General features: G+C 42.7%; 1 protein-coding gene across 1 annotated transcript in view; it reads right to left on the reverse strand.

Moving 5' to 3' along the window:
• LOC122920742 (tenascin-X-like) overlaps positions 1 to 17508 on the reverse strand; it is a 132057-nt gene that overhangs the window by 104808 nt on the left and 9741 nt on the right. The window contains exons 4-6 of the mRNA XM_044270456.1: positions 15441 to 15716; positions 3370 to 3651; positions 2997 to 3266 (exon numbers count right to left, since the gene is read on the reverse strand). Coding sequence (XP_044126391.1) covers positions 2997 to 3266; positions 3370 to 3651; positions 15441 to 15716 — 828 coding nt within the window. The remainder of the gene's footprint in view (positions 1 to 2996; positions 3267 to 3369; positions 3652 to 15440; positions 15717 to 17508) is intronic.

Here is a 17508-nt window from a genome sequence, read left to right on the forward strand (position 1 = left end):
CCTGACCTGGACTGTTGCTCAGTGGTCCAAAGTACTTTTTTCAGATGAAAGCAAATTTTGCTTGGCATTCGGAAATCAAGGTGCCAGAGTCTGGAGGAAGACTGGGGAGAGGGAAATGCCAAAATGCCTGAAGTCCAGTGTCAAGTACCCACAGTCAGTGATGGTCTGGGTGCCATGTCAGCTGCTGGTGTTGGTCCACTGTGTTTTATCAAGGGCAGGGTCAATGCAGCTAGCTATCAGGAGATTTTGAAGCACTTCATGCTTCCATCTGCTGAAAAGCTTTATGGAGATGAAGATTTCATTTTTCAGCACGACACAGGCCGATTGCCTCCATGCCACGCCGCATTGAAGCAGTCATTTCTGCAAAAGGATTCCCGACCAAGTATTGAGTGCATAACTGAACATAATTATTTGAAGGTTGACTTTTTTTGTATTAAAAACACTTTTCTTTTATTGGTCGGAAGAAATATGCTAATTTTTTTAGATAGGATTTTGGGGTTTTAATGAGCTGTATGCCAAAATGTTTATCAGTACATTACAGAAAATAATAAACTTTATCACAATATGCTAATTTTTTTTAGAAGGACCTGTATGCATGTCAGCCATATTGCTTCAATATTTCAAAGGGCCTGTGTTATATCCAGGGCTGTGGAGTCGGTAGATAAATACTCCGACTCCTCAGTTTTTTGTACTTCCAACTCCCCGAACTCTGACTCTTTTGTATTTAATATGCAAATGTATTTTATACATTCCTTAGAGGAAAGAAAGGCAACATACATGTCATTACCACAGGACTACTGGCTGAGAAGCCAACAGTCTTGTGTATTGAACAGTTTAAGCAAAAGACAAACACAATGAAAACAACAAATGTTTTATTAATTATTTTTTTTAATCAAATGGCTGGATAGTAGCAGCAGGCATAAAACATCAGGAACAGGAACTTTACCAGTTCAAAAATACAAACCACATTATTTGGTTGTTTTAGAACAAAAACAAAGCTTATCTATATGAACCAAAAACTAAATCTGTAAAACCTAGAAATGGTTTATATTAATCTTGAAATGTAGTTATAGGCTTAGCAAATGCAAATCAATTCAATGTAGAGTTCTAAGGAAGAGAATTGCCTCTGCCTGCTCCTCTTTCATAGAGGCTCTTAAGTCAGACTTTATTATTTTTAGAGCTGAAAATAATCTTTTGACACTGATGGCATTGCAGTAACAATTCTGGCCACATCACTAACGATCTCTGGATAAACAAGGATGGCTTCTTCAACAGTAAGTTTTGATGTGCGATCATACTTTTCAACTTCTTTTAGTGCTTTACAAAACTCCTGTTGGAATTTGTTTATTTGGACATTTACTGGTTCTGTAATGCTTATGCGACGTTGCTTTCCTTTAGCAACTTCCATTTTGTCTAAGAAGGAATCAAAGTCTAATTCTTTGTTTGAAGATGATCCTGAGTTACCACTATTGCTTAAAAGAACTTCATCCTGTGGAGGTATTTCAGGTCGTAATCCCTTAATGCGAACTGCTACATCATAGAGTGCCTTTTTCCCAGTAGCAGTCTGTTCACTGTTTAACAAAATTCGGCTCATTGGGTCGACATAAATAGCCGCTAACAAGATTTCATTTTCCAGCAAAAGACTCTCTCTTTTCATCATTGAAGATGCAATGCCGTCAGCTATTAACCCTCCATTTTTGTTCAGGCGATATATCAGGCTCTTCCATTCCAATAGGAATTTACCCGAGGTTAGATCGTCACATTGCAACCTCTTGGTGACAGTGAAGGAGTGAGAAAGAAGGTTCTCCAGCTCTTTTGTTTGTGTCCACTGGCTTTCAGTTAATGAAAGATTTTCATTGTCCATTTCTTCTATGAAGTCTTTAAGTTCAAGCAAACGCTTCACCATTAAATAAGTGCTTCCCCAGCGAGTTGCCTGATCCAAAATGGCTCCTTTTCCTGCACGTCTTTTCAAAATTGCATCTGTTTTCGGGGCCCTGGCTGCAACAGTTACTTGCCGTAATTTGTCAATTAGTGTAGCTGCATGGCGATCCATCCATCTCTTATGGCAAGTTGCAGTGTATGAACAGCACATTGCATATGATGAATAGTAGCAAGCTTCAATGCTTCTTCAACTAAGTTGTTTAAAAAAATGTCAGCATCCTCTTCAGTTTCTAAACTTTCTCCAATACAGCTTCAGTCTTGAACTATTGACTCCCCATTCCCTTCACTTATACAAGTGTCTCTATCTCTAGTCCTGCAAAAAACATATTTACCTAATCAGTTATCAGTGAGAGGCTAGGTTAACCATGGGTGTTGCGTTTTGCGGTAACGTGACACACTGCATGCATTGGCCTTTATTCTTACAGTAGAGAAGTCATTAATTATATATTTTTGTGAATTGGGACATTTAAACTTGCTTTTTTTTTTTTATTCCAATTTAACTTTAGTAGGAGTCGGAGTCGGTTAATTTTTTGCCGACTCCAGGTACCCAAAATTGCCTCCGACTCCGACTCCTCGACTCCGACTCCACAGCCCTGGTTATATCATTGCATTTCCTTTTTAAAAAACAGAGTTCGGGTCTACAAGGCCTTGTTCACATCTATGGCAGGACCTTCATCCCAGATTCAATGAAAAAGGGGAAAAGCCTTGCATGGGGGACTTATTTCTCTGCTGAAAAAGCAGACTCTTGAATGGAAACTGAAGTGACCCCATTAAAGTCAATGGAATTTGTTTGGTTCCATTCAGGTGAGTTATGTGCAAAATCCTGAGGATAGGTCATCAATGTAAATCCTGGCAAATCCCTTTAAGCAATAACTTTCAACATATGCTCCTAGCTTGTCTTATTAACAGACTCTACTTTTCATGAAAACTCTTTCAAAATCCTTTCCTCTACCCTTTCCTTTCCATTACTCTGCTCCATCTCCATTTTCTCTGTAGTATTCCTCACATAATGACACATTATATGAAAAGTTGCAAACAGTCATGAGAGAACCTACTTGTATAGACAGATGTGCTGACAGGAGAACTCGGATACCCCCGGACTCCGACTGTGACCACAGTAATGCTGTAATTAGTCCCTGAGGTCAGCTTCTGAAGGGTGACATTTGTTGCGTTGCTCGTCACAGTTATGTTAGTTGATGGGAACATCCCATAGCTTATATTATATGACTTAGTCACACCGTTTATATTTACTGCCTCTGTCCAAGATAAGGTCAAATTCTTAGTTCTGATGCTGATAAAGGATAACTTTCCAGGTTGGGTTGGACCTGCACAAACAACAACAATACAGACAGGTGAGAACATATACAGCACATGACGTATACGGGGAAAGTGACTGTAACAGAGGTGAAGGATGATGAAAAGAGTCACCGTTGAGCAGATCCTGATGATACTCACATGTGGCCTCTGTCACTGGAGCAGACATCTGGCTGCAGCTCCCACTGACTGTCTGTACGGTGACTGTATATTCTCTGTCGGGCAGTAATCCTGTGAAATTCACTTGTGTAGTACTAGTTGTTATTGTCTTATTCACGGCTCCTGTTAGACTGACGGTATAATTATCCACTTTTCCTGCTGATTTTGTCCATGTGGCTCCAAGAAAATCAACCGACTTGTAATTGCTCAGTGAGAGGCTGGAAACTTGTCCAGGAGCTGAGAATAGCATCATAAATCACATACAGGTTAGTGAACACCTAAAATAAAAGTAAGAGTCCTATGGCACATGTGAACATTATATAACAAAAGAAATTTGGCATGGATTGTTGTGGAAATTGTATTAGGATGCGTTTCTAATATATTGTGTATTGTCATCAGGTCTCTCAGTGTCAGGGTAAACCACTGGAGTGGATATCTTCCTGTATATGTCCTGTCACAGCTGCTGGGCGCAGAGGTCTCCGTCGGCGAATGGTCCATGTACTAAGCACTGGGCTGTGGGCTGGGGGAGACTGATGTGTTCAGCAGAGCAGTGTTTTGCTGGCTGATGTATGGACGCCGGCTAGGGCCCCCGCGCAAGACGCGGATTTATTGGCTTGGCGTAGATGCATTTGTTAAGAGAACAATATATGAAAGTTACGTGCGTTTGTTGTCTCTAGTGCGCCTGATCAGCCGCTGGAGATAATGACACTGTCCTGTAAATAAACATGCATAAGGATCATAGTAACTTTATCTGGCATTGATCACTGAGCAAGGCTAGATAAAGTTAACTCCAGTGGTTATAGGATACATGTGTTTGTTAGCTGGCTATGTTATTCTAAGTGATGGTGTCTTGTCTTCCTATGTCATCACTTCCTGTATGTCATCACTTCCTGCATCCTTGTTACATGAAGTAAGTGGTCGGGTGATGGGCCAGCCCCTTTTCTATTGTTACTGTGACTCAATAAAAGGTGAGCAGACTGTGGAGGAGGGGCAGTTGCTCAGCAGAACTGAACATAAAAACATCTTTGTCTGACTGCGGTTGAGGGATTTGCCTGTCCTTACACAAAGTCTGATGAGAGCGGATTTCTACTATTAATATTTCTACAACAGGATACAAATAGGATATTAAGGATAAACATAGTATAAACAAACAGTTTTTCCTCTGCATTATGTCATCTCATTTTATGTAATTTTATTAATTAAATAACAGAACAGAAGGGGGCGTGGCCAGTCGTGGGAATGCACAGATGTGCTTGAGTGAGCTTCACTCCACTCGTTCTCAACTCTTATCATCTAGAACTTTAACAGCCGTCACAATTCTTTAATACAGAGGCAGGAGGTCGAGCAGACCCTGGGGATTCAGTATGGCAAGGAACAAGTCCCTCACAGCAGCAGAGAAGCTAAAATTCTTTGCACGCACAAAAGCCCAAGATGGCTCCGACTCACCATTCAGACCTTCCTCCCCAGAAGCTGCAGATGCTGAACCTACTTTGAAACAGGTTACTGACCAACTACTACATGCTATCTCAGCCAAAGTGGACCTAGGGCTATTAAGGTACAATTTGCAAAACTTGTGTGACAGGGTCAGAGAAGCTGAGATCCGCTTTTCTGAGCTAGAAGACCATACCGCACCTATCCCTGCGCAACTTGCCTCTCTTGAGAAAAAATTCGACTTTTGGCAGCAAAAATGTGACGATTATGAAAATTGCTTAAGAAGAAATAACTTGAGAATTATTGGCCTGCCCGAACGGGCTGAAGACTCTAACACTATAGGTGTGATACGGGTGATATGGGTACCGCTAGGTGTTCAATTGAATAATATCATTGCTGTTTACCGACTGAGCCATGACACTTATAGACACATATTTAGTTGCTCCCCCAAAATATATAATCTATTTTGGCACTTGCCACCATTCCTACCTCATATCACTATGTCCCATACATTCAGACATATCTATAGTCTACCACAATGGCAGAATTAAGAATATTATTATGGAATGTTAGAGGATTGGGAAGTCCGAGAAAAAGAGCAATGGTTTTTACAAGGATCAGAAACTTCAATCCTCACATCCTGTGCCTTCAGGAAACTCATCTCATTCCTGATTATACTAATAGATTGCAAAAGCCATGGGTACAGTGGGCACGTCATGCATGTCATACGTCCTACTCTAGGGGAGTCTTTTTCATGATACATAAATCAGTAAGGTGGGAGGTAGACCCGGAGGGTAGATATATTTTCATAGCGGCATTCATCAACTGTACATTGTATGTCATAATGGGTATTTATGCTCCCCCTCCTGCAACCATGGCTGTGGTGACTCAAGCTGTGGCGTTCGCTGCTGCCTTTCCACAAGCCTTGATTGTATGCATTAGTGATTATAATATGCTTTTAGACCCTTCAATAGATAAACTTAACTCAACAAAAAATGCAGAACCCATCTCCCATACCCCCACCCGTTAGCTAACTATAATAAAGGAGGTAGGATGGGTAGACATATGGAGACTCAACCTTAATATCGCTACCTACTCTTGTCATTCCTCTAGTCATCAATCTCTCTCATGCATAGACTAGGCTTTGGGCAACCCTCTGCTATACGGCAAAGTTTCAGATGTAAATTATGGGGTATGAGGAATATCTGATTACTCACCCATACAATTAACTATATCTACTTCAATGGATCGACCCTGTCTCCATGAGAATACATTCATTTTGGCTGACACTTCTAACACCAAATGTCCGGATACCTGATCAGCTATCCATATTTTTAACTAATCATGAGTCCTTTGAAAATACATCAGTACTATGGGAAATCTTGAAAGCTTACCTTAGGGGTTGCCTGAAGTCATCCATAGCATATGTTAAACGAGCTTCAGCCCGTCAGGAGAGGGAATTGGCAGAGGAATGTATCAGACTAGAGGCGGCTTATGTACCTGACCCCACTGATCCCAATAGACAGGAATGGTTATTTAAGGGTCGCCAATACTTTATTGAAGGAGAAAGCACAACGCAAATTGTTCTTTACTAAACAAATGTACTTTGAATTAGGTAACCAGCCCAGTAAATTACTGGCACACTTGGTGCATCAAAACCAGAGGTCTCCACTATCCAGTAGTTTTGAGCATTCAGTCAGTATATGGTGCCCCGCTGCTTGAGGCGACGACGATAGTCCAAGCAGCTTTCAGGAATTCTATCATGATTTTCACCAATCCCAAGTTCAAGCTACCCCTAAGGAAATAGATTCCTGCCTTTCCAAATTACAATTCCCTAAAATTTCCCTTACTGACTCGGCTATAATGGATTCCCCCCATCACTAAGGAAGAGATCACCTTGGCGGTGGCATCTCTGGGCCCGGACAGTATTCCATTAGAAGTTTATGCTAAATATTTAGATCTCCTCTTAGATCCTCTAGAGAAAATGTATACAGCGGCCTTCTCAACAGGCACGTTACCATCATCCCTATATGACGCCACAATAGTGGTTATTCTTAAACCTGATAAGAATCCATTAGAATGTGGGTCGTATCGGCCGATTTCTTTGTTAAACCTTGAGTATAAAATTCTTGCTAATTTTGCGATTTTAGCAGTCAGGTTGAATAAATGCATCCTCAGTATTATCCACACGGATCCATCCGGGTTTATGCCGGGTAAATCCACAACTGAAAATATCAGACGAGTACAAGTGCTTACTCAGATAGGAGTTAGACAAGAACCGCGGTGGGCTCTGTCGTCCCTCGACGCAGCTAAGGCATTTGAATGGCCATACTTATTGTGTACACTCCAGCGATTTGGTTTTGGGCCAGCCTTAATCAAATGGGTTTCCATCTGTTAAGGGAAATATGGCTTTCAGCCAGAACCTCATCCTGATGACCACACAAATATGCCTAATGATTGGACCCAGTGGTATTCACCCATTCATTATGGCCAGTAGCATTGTGTCCCTTGTTAGCATATCTAAGGCAGTTGAACAACATCCTCTTGACCAAGAGATGGGGGAAGATATTTGAGTGGTCACAGGGTGGAGTCTATGGTGGGGGGCTGGGACACAGCAAGATATAGGTGAAAGTTGGGAGTGAGAGTCGCGCTCTCTTCCTGCCACCCACTGGACTAACAGCACTTCAGGAGCAAGCTATGTTATATGTGTGCGTATGTGGGTATGTACACTCACCTAAAGAATTATTAGGAACACCTGTTCTATTTCTCATTAATGCGATTATCTAGTCAACCAATCACATGGCAGTTGCTTCAATGCATGTAGGATTGTGGTCCTGGTCAAGACAATCTCCTGAACTCCAAACTGAATCTCAGAATGGGAAATAAAGGTGGGCTACAACAGCAGAAGACCCCACCGGGTACCACTCATCTCCACTACAAATAGGAAAAAGAGGCTATAATTTGCACAAGCTCACCAAAATTGGACTGTTGAAGACTGGAAAAATGTTGCCTGGTCTGATGAGTCTCGATTTCTGTTTAGACATTCAAATGGTAGAGTCCGAATTTGGCGTGAACAGAATGAGAACATGTATCCATCATGCCTTGTTACCACTGTGCAGGCTGGTGGTGGTGGTGTAATGGTGTGGGGGATGTTTTCTGGGCACACTTTAGACCCCTTAGTGCCAATTGCCCATCGTTTAAATGCCATGGGCTACCTGAGCATTGTTTCTGACCATGTCCATCCCTTCATGACCACCATGTACCCATCCTCTGATGGCTACTTCCAGCAGGATAATGCACCATGTCACAAAGCTCGAATCATTTCAAATTGGTTTCTTGAACATGACAATGAGTTCACTGTACTAAAATGGCCCCACAGTCACCAGATCTCAACCCAATAGAGCATCTTTGGGATGTGGTGGAACGGGAGCTTCGTGCCCTGGATGTGCATCCCTCAAATCTCCATCAACTGCAAGATGCCATCCTATCAATATGGGCCAACATTTCTAAAGAATGCTATCAGCACCTTGTTGAATCAATGCCACGTAGAATTAAGGCAGTTCTGAAGGCAAAAGGGGGTCCAAGGGGGTCCGTATTAGTATGGTGTTCCTAATAATTCTTTAGGTGAGTGTATATAAGTATAATATCCCAGTAGACTTTATATGTGTACATATAGATATTTGTAGTCGGCGATTGTATTACCAATAGATTCTGTTTATGCAGGACTCTCTATATGTACATATACTAATGGTCAGGTACTGGATGTGAGTTGGTTAGAAGAGTAGATCCAGTAGACTGTATATTGGTGGACTCTGGATATACTGTATATACATGCACATTATTAGCCACATTTGCTTAGCATCCAGGGTGGGCAGGAACTGAGGTGGCTGTGTGGTGGTGTCCTCTATGTATTGTGTAATCTGTATCTTTATGTATAATGTCCATTGCTTTGTCATCTCTTTGTTATCAGTAAACTATTTTTATATATAAGTATCTGTGAGGGTTGTGTGTTGCTCCTGGGGTATATGAAGGGCTGGAAGAGGTGTAATTATACACAGAATAATCGGGTCATATGAGAAACAAGGGCAACATGCTAGGAATAGAATAGAAGGGATGGAAAACAGAGATATACATAAATCTCCATTTTCCAAGAAGCAAAAATCCCCTCTTCGCCATCCTATATAGGAATCCCAGATCCAATGTGTCCGTTAATGGCGTCTCCTCCCCTTATTTCACTCTGGGGAGAGGAACTCGACAGGGATACCCATTATCCCCCTTGTTGTTTGCCCTAGCCATCGAGCTTTTGCACTTGCGGCAAGACGGCATATATCAGGGCATAGGAGATAGAGAAGACAGAGTTTGGTTGTATGCCGATGATATGATATTATTTATGTCCAATGTGGAAGAGCCATAACGCTTATCAATGATTTTGGGCAATATTTAGGTTTGTGCATCAATTGGTAGAAATCCTCATTCTTTCCACTATATAATATAGACTGCAAAGGAAATATCTATGAACTGCCCACAGTTCACCAATTCAAATACCTAGGTATTGTCATCTCCAAAGATTCTGATACCTTTCACTCCGTGAACATACACCCGCTTCTAAATTATTGTAAAGATACGGTTTGAGTGTTGGGATCACTTCCCCAGTTCCCCAGTTGCAGGGCGCATAAACCTGATTAAAATTATGTTTCTCCCTAAATGCTTATGCATACTGCAACACTCTCCTTACACTATCCCCAAGAGTTTTTTTTCAACAATTAAACTCCTTGATATCACCCTTTATATGGGGCTCTCCATCTCCACCCTTTGTCGTCCCAGATCTCAGGGTGGTATGTCTTTACCTGATCTCTACCTTTATTACCTAGCGGAGCAACTACGTTATCTGAAAAGCTGACTCATGTCACACGAGCAGATGCCGAATTCAGCAGATGCCGAATTCTGAATCTAAGGTCCTTATGGCCAGTGTTGGAGAGACCACAGTAGAGTTGACATACAGGTATGATGTGATAAGTGACCTGCCGCTTTGGATAACCCTATGTTTCCTATTTTGTCTGCCTTTCCAAATATTGTAAAACACATAACATATGCTGCCTTAAGGATGTGTACCAAGACAAGGTGGTTTATCCATTTAGTCACTTTCAAACGCAATGTCATATGAACCGTACAGGTTTCTACCGCTACTTGCAGGTCAGACATGTGCTAAATGCCCAATTTTCTGGCACCGCACAGGGTCCTAGAGGTATTATATCTATTATATACACTCATTTGATCACTACTAGAATAAAATCAACACAGTTAAAGGTGTTGGATAGATGAAGGACTGTGGTCCCTGACTTGTCAGATGAAGACATTTCTGGAATGCTGGAATCGCCTATGTATTGTGACAGAGTGTCTGGAGAAGTAGTGGATGGGGTCTATGTGTGCCCAAGATTTCTCACTTCTGTCATTTAAAAGCAACCAGGGAAATGTTCAGGAGAGGTCTGTGCAATTCGGGTTTGCATAAAACCTGTTCTTAGGGCCTGTGTTGCTGGAGTGGGGAGAGAAGGGTGGGCCCCACTCCATCCGGACAGTCCGGCTTTTGTGCTGTCAGGTAATTACTCCTCAGGTGTGCTGGCCTGATATAAGGCTGAGAATGCAGACACAGCTCTCTCAGCCTGGGAACAGGTTACCTGCATGGAGCCTGTGAGAACACTTCAAGAGGTACGGACTTTGCTATTTTGTTTGGGTGCTTGGTATTAGGCCGGCACTTGGTCAGGGAGGTTTCCTTCTGTATAGTTAGAGCCGGACAGGCTTAGGATTTTTGTTTGCTATGTTTTATGCTCTGTACCTCAACCTGACAATAAAACTGGCTGAGGTCAGTTAAAAGAAGTTCCTGCCGTGTGGACTGTAACTTCTTCGGTGTGCCTGCTAAACTGTGCCTGTCTACCCAGGAGACGACAGCCCCGCTACCGAATCCCTTACAGTATGTGTCGCCAGTGATTAATAATCGCTTCATACAGCTATTATCCATCAAAGTTACCTCTTACTGGTCAGGCTGCATAAGATGGATAGATTACCCCACCAGATGCCATCGCTGTGCCAGGGATGGTGCAGACTTTTGGCATTGGCTGTGGACTTGCCCCATTATCAGATCATTCTGGACGGAAATCACTCAATTCCCAGCAGATTTGACCAAGCTACCGATTGACACCCACCCTAAGATATGTCTATTCGGTATATTAGATGATGCGGTATACTCCCATTACATCAGAGTATTCCTCCGAGAATCACTATTCTTGGCAAGGAAAGCCATTGCCTTGAGATGGATGGGAGAGAGAAGTCTGTCACTTAACCAGTGGAAAACATTGGTAAATGTCATAATTTCATATGAATATATCGTATACAATCATAGGGGATGTGAGTCCAAGTTCGACAAGGTGTGGGGACTGTGGTGTTCATCTCCGCTTACACAATATTCAGCACGATACATGAATGATGCATTATCCTCAGCTTAAATCAGACGTATCAATAAAAACCACCTCTGTAACTTCATCATTACCTTCCTTGTGTATGTGCCCTTCCATCCATGTCTTATGTGTCTATAGTCATGTGAAATACGATCATGTACAATAAATACCATGTCAAGAAGTACAAATATAGCCTAAACACTTCAAGTAAGGTAACCCATGTACACCAATTTCATTTTATTTTGTAACTTGTAATAAAGTGAGTTAAAATAAATAAATAAAAATAACGGAACAGAAGTAATCCAAAGCAGAGTAGTATCAGGGGGCATCCCACAGACATTCTAGTTTCCCACTCAAAAAAACAGATTTCTGGCTTTTTATGAATTTAGCACAGCTTGTATTTCTGAGATTGTGAAATTAGAATGTAAGCCCCTATTAGAGATATGGATTGATGGAACTGGTACTGTACAACATCTGTATAGCACTGTGGAATATATTATATAATGGTTACAGGAGAATCTGGCTTTGTAAGGCAAAAAGACTGCATTAAACAAGTTTATTTTATTTTTATTTTATGTACTTATATAGCGCTACTATATTCCACAGCGCTTTACAGACATTAGCATGCAAATGTCCCCAATGGGGCTCACAATCTAAGGTCCTTATCAGTAGGTCTTTGGAGTGTGGGAGGAAACCAGAGTACCTGGAGGAAACCCCCGCAAACAAGGGGAGAACATACAAACTCCATGCATATGTTGTCCTTGGTTGGATTTGAACCTAGGACCCCAGCGCTGCAAGGCACCAGTGCTAACCACTGAGCTCTTCAGGATTTGTAACGACCCGCAAAGGGGGCATTACTACCTTCTTGTAACCCCTACTATCTCCTATGGTTGATCTAATGTCATCCTTTATACACCGAATATCATTTCCTACAAAGTGTATATTTATATTCCCTTATAAACTGTTGATAACATGTAATGTGCCTGGTTCACCAGCAGGTGGCAGCAGCATTAGCAGTGTTAGTTTCTCTGGAGAGGAACCTTCTAGTTCCCTTCCAGCCCTCTCTAAAGAGGGAGGAGTTAGTGAGCAGTCTAGCTTACCCTTCCTAGGGGAAGGTTGTGTGTCGGCCAGCAGAGCACTGCCTGCTCTGCTAGGCCCACAGGACCTGCCTGTGATTGCTTGTTCCCTCCTGGGCTTGCATTGCCTATAACCAAGCTAAGTATGCTTGATGCCAGGAAGAAGTTCCTAGCATTAGAGTAAGAGACAGACTACAGCTGAACTAAGTTCCAGCAGAAGAGGAAAGTTCCTATTTACTCCTGCTAACATAGCAGTGCTGAGAAAGATACAGAATAGCAGAGCTTAGATTGTTGCAGAACTGTTTGCCTGCTAAAATTAAGCCAATACCTGCTGATGACCAAGATACAGTTTGGAAACTGTTTGGATTACCGTTTATGCCAAGTAAAGCTGTGTTCAATGTTAATACAAAGTCTGGACTCCATTTATTCAACTTATTCATCACCCAAGTTCAACAACCCCCTTTTGCACTTGCTTCGGACTACCACGTCTGGGATCCAAGGATATCCAGGTAGGAGCATCGTGACACTTGCATACAATACCTTCAGAGAGATTGCAGGCCACTACGCCACTCTGGCAATCCTACATCTGGGTACAAACACTACTACCATGTACAAAGGGGACTCCATGTCCTCGTTGCTTAACTGCAACTGGCGTCACAACTACTTGCTCTATAAGAGAGAGATATTTCGTAAAAACCTCCTAAGGGGCAAGGGATACCCCAGACGCCTCGGAGTAGTCTGCTGCAGATTTACGTACTGATGATCTATACTTAGATGGCTCATCAATATGATATCTGCAGGGGTCAGGCTCCCAGGACCCCTGCCCATCAGATATTTCTTGCAGCTTACCAAGCACAGCTCCAAACATTGTATAACAGCTCTGTTTGGTATTGCAGCTCAGCCCTATTCACTTAAATGGGGCTGAGCTGCGTCTATGCCATGCGACTGATGAACGTGTCATCACATGGGCTAGGAAGAGGCCAAAGTGCTGTCAGAGTGCCGCAGCCTCTTCATACAGCTGATGGCGTGGGTCTCGGTAGTCAGATCCCTGCCAATCTCAATTAACATAGTTTTTAAGGCTGAAAAAAGATATCCATACATCATGTTATCTTACAAATTGACCCATAGGAAGGCAAAAAAATCTCTGGGAGGTAGAAGACAATTTTACTCAATTTAGGGGGGAAAACCTTCCTTCCTGACTCCAATTGTAACATCCCAGAGTATGTCACTAAAACTCTGTTCCCCTGCTACATGATGTTAAAGTGTATATGTGTTATCATCCTGTGCAATCTGACATTACATTTTCCATTATATGGATTTCCTATGACTGTTTTATGTAAATTGCTGTAATTATTCATGTACACCAGTAGGTGGCGGCAATGTGCAGGCAGTATATAGAATAGTTTAGTATATCTAGACCGGAATAGTCCATTCCAGTCTAGACTCCCCTGTATGAGCAGAAGTGGGATGTTCCCATGTCCTGTATCATGAGGAGGAGTAGGAAGTCTAGTGAGTGTACAGCCACCCCTGTTGGGGTAGGTTGTGTGGATAGGAGCTCCCAGAATCAGGGATCCCAACCTTGGCTGAGGTCCGGATCCATCTTCCCAGCCTGAGTCATCTACCTCAGCTGGTCGACCAGAGAGGCAGCCATCTCCAGCATCCAGGAAGAAGCATACCCTGTGAGCCAAGCTGTGAGTACATTTCCCAAGTCCAGGAGAAGCCAAATACCTCCTCAGCTAGTCAGGTCCATTACCAAGCAGAATACAGACAGAGCAGAAGACTAATACCTGCCAGATCTACTAGGCGTATGTACCAGAAGCAGAATAGATATAGATTCCTGCCACATATTGCCAAAACCTGCTGGGACCTAAAGACTAAAGCTGTAACTTGTACGGATTTAAAGCTGCCATTAAGTAAAGACGAGTTGGACTATATCTCTTGTCTGGATCTTAATTATTCCATCAAAACTCCTATTAACAACACTCAATTTGTTGCATGTGAGCCGGGATACAGGAGTCCAGCCGTACCAAGGTAGGATACACCGTTGACACTGCATAGAGACACTATTCCCCCTCTGGCATTCCTCACCTGATATGGGAGCTATACCATCTTAAAGAGCCCTGCTACAGTACCTGCGCAAGCTGCAACTGGCGTCACAAACTATTACATATATAAACTGACCCACTGCATAGCTGACCCACTGACCCAGTGTCCTGCTCATTGCACAATCAGGCAGTCAGATTAAGGCCTCTTGCCCATGAACGTAAGGGCTCCGTTCATGGGCACAGACCGTTGCCCAGCCGCATGTGGATTGCAGACCCATTCACTTGAATGGGGTACACAATCCTTCCGTTCCGCAAAAAGATAGAACAAGTTCTATCTTTTTGAGGAACGGAACACCACAGAAGCACTCCGTAGTGCTTCCGTGGGGTTCCATTCCGTGCTTCCGTTCCGCACCACATCTCTGGATTTGCGGACCCATTCAAGTGAATGCACACGGCTGGTGACCCGTGTAGTGCGGAACCCCTGTGTGCGGTCGGCGGCACAGGCACGGAGCCCTTACGTTCGTGGGCAAGAGGCCCAATTCCCAAGATCAACTACCTCTCCAGAAATCTAATACCTATAACCTGTAATTCTATTACACTCCAGAAATGCATCCAGGGCCCTCTTGAACTCTTTTAGTGAATTCACCACCTCCTCAGGCAGACAGTTCCATAGTCTCACTGCTCTTACCGTAAAGATATTATCATTATATTGAAGACCTATACTAAAAATAGGTCATCAATATTTAAATCCCATAGAACATTAAATGCAGATATATCCCATCATGTATTAGTTGCATTCATTCATGATGTAGCCGTTTCCCTGCCTAAAAAAAGAAAACAATATGAAAAATAAAATAAAATAGGAAAAATCAGAGCAGGGAACTCTGCCTTCTGTGGATAGCAAGCTAAAACAGATTATCTCAGTGCCTGCAGGAGACAGAGCATGCATAAGAAGAACACTTTTCCTAGTTGACAGTAACTTATATTCACAATCACATTTTACTAATTCACTCTGTCCTCACCTGTGCAGGTGGATAGTGACACCGGGTCCGATTCAGTGATGTCATCGGCAGCTCTTGTATACACCATGAATGTATAGGTTTCTCCTGCTGTCAGATTCATTATTGTCGCTGATTCACTTCTCACTATTGTATCATTTATCATTACTGATGATGAGGTGACATTGGTCTGGACTCTGTAGCTGTAAGACGTCTGATACTCATCAGGTTTACTCCACGTCAGAGACACAGAAGATGAGGTCACATTACTGATCTGCAGAGAATTTACTGACATCGGTTCTATTAAAGAAACAAACACAAATAAATATGATCGGGAACAGAGTGGTCACCCATCCACAGTCTATATTCAGTGATGATGAGCTAACATTTGTGGATAATCGCCCCTGGAAAGGTAGGACCACAGACATAGAGTCAGTTGTATGTTCTCTCCCTTCTATTTGAGGTTCTATGGCAGGGGTGACTACCAATAAACACTTTTACAGGGGTCACTAAGCAGTCTTAGCCTGGGCCAGTGCTTTTTTATGTCAGCCTAGTCTAACTGCTGCACATGACTCCCATTCAGTGGAGAGCAGGGGCTCAGCTCTCACACGCGAGTTACGCTCCTTCTCTAATGGTCTAAACTGGCAGAAATGCCAATCCGGGCCATTGATCCCTTAGATGCCGCAAGTTATACAGTAGCACCCCTGGCATGTAAGCAATTACAGAGGGATCAGACTCCCTTTATCTCCCATCGGCACCCCATGAATGAGATCACAGGTTACTGATGTCTATGCACACAGGCCAGGACATAGAGACGTTCCCATGCCTGCCTTCAGTATGTCCCAGCACGATGTGCCTCTCTGAAATAAAGTGTTATATACCCCAAAATGACACCAATAAAAATTCCTCAAAAATTAAGCCCGTAGAAAGCAAAATAAGAAAGTCTTGGGATGAGGCGATGCAGAAAACATAGGGGCACATTTATTAAGACCGGGGTTTTAGACGCCGGTCTTAACGCCCTGCAGTGGCGGTGGATCCGCCACAGTTAGGCCCCTTGCAGACGAGCGTGTCCGGATTAAGTCCGGATGCGTTGTGAATGCGTTCAGTGAAAAATGCGCGATTTCGCAGGCAAAGTCATTCAGTTTTGCCTGCGATCGCGTTCAGTTTTTATCACGCAGGTGCAATGAGTTTTACATGCGCATGCTAAAAAACTGAATGTATACAAACATCTCTTAGCAACCATCCGGGAAAAAGGGTCGCATCAGCACTTGCTTGCGAATGTGATGTGATTTTCACGCAGCTCCATTAACTTCTATGGGGCCAGTGTTGTGTGAAAATCGCAGAATATATAACATGCTGTGATTTTTACGTAACGCACAAGTGATGCGTGAAAGCCAAAGCACATGTACACAGCCCCATTGAAATGAATGGGTCCGGATCACGCATTGCACCCGCACAGAATACTATGCCAAAAAAATAAACGTCGCAAACTTTAGAGCGTAAAAACTCAGCGGCAACATTGCTGTTTTTTCCCATCCCCCTCCCAAAAAGAGTTAATAAAAGTTACTCAGTAGGTGATGCATACCCCTAAATGGCACCATTAAAAACTACAACTTGTTCCACAAAAAACAAGCCCTCATACGGCTAATTATATTAAGTTATAGCTCTTCATAGCTGTTCAAAAATGAAAAAAATCTCTTGGTCATTAAGACCCAAAGCAGGCTGCTCACTAAGGGGTTATTGAGAGACGTTTGGGGTCATTCATCAAACTGGTGTAAAGTAGAACTGTCTTAGTTGCCCATAGCAACCAATCAGATTCCACCTTTCATTTTTCACCACTCCTTTGGAAAATGAAAGGTGGAATCTGATTAGTTGCTATGGGCAACTAAGCCAGTTCTACTTTACACCAGTTTGATAAATCTCCCCACAGAAAAGCTGAATAAAATTCAATGAGTGACCCCTCCCCTTCAAATTAAAAACTTATCTCTGAGCATTCTGGGTAACAACCAGTAAAGGCTGCCATGTTATGCCTTCATCGGTTGTCCTTCGTCTTTTTACTTAACTTGAATGGCATCACGGTTGCTTAGTTCCT

The sequence above is a fragment of the Bufo gargarizans genome, chromosome 10 (assembly GCF_014858855.1).
Source record: "Bufo gargarizans isolate SCDJY-AF-19 chromosome 10, ASM1485885v1, whole genome shotgun sequence".
Taxonomy (NCBI): Eukaryota; Metazoa; Chordata; class Amphibia; order Anura; family Bufonidae; genus Bufo; species Bufo gargarizans.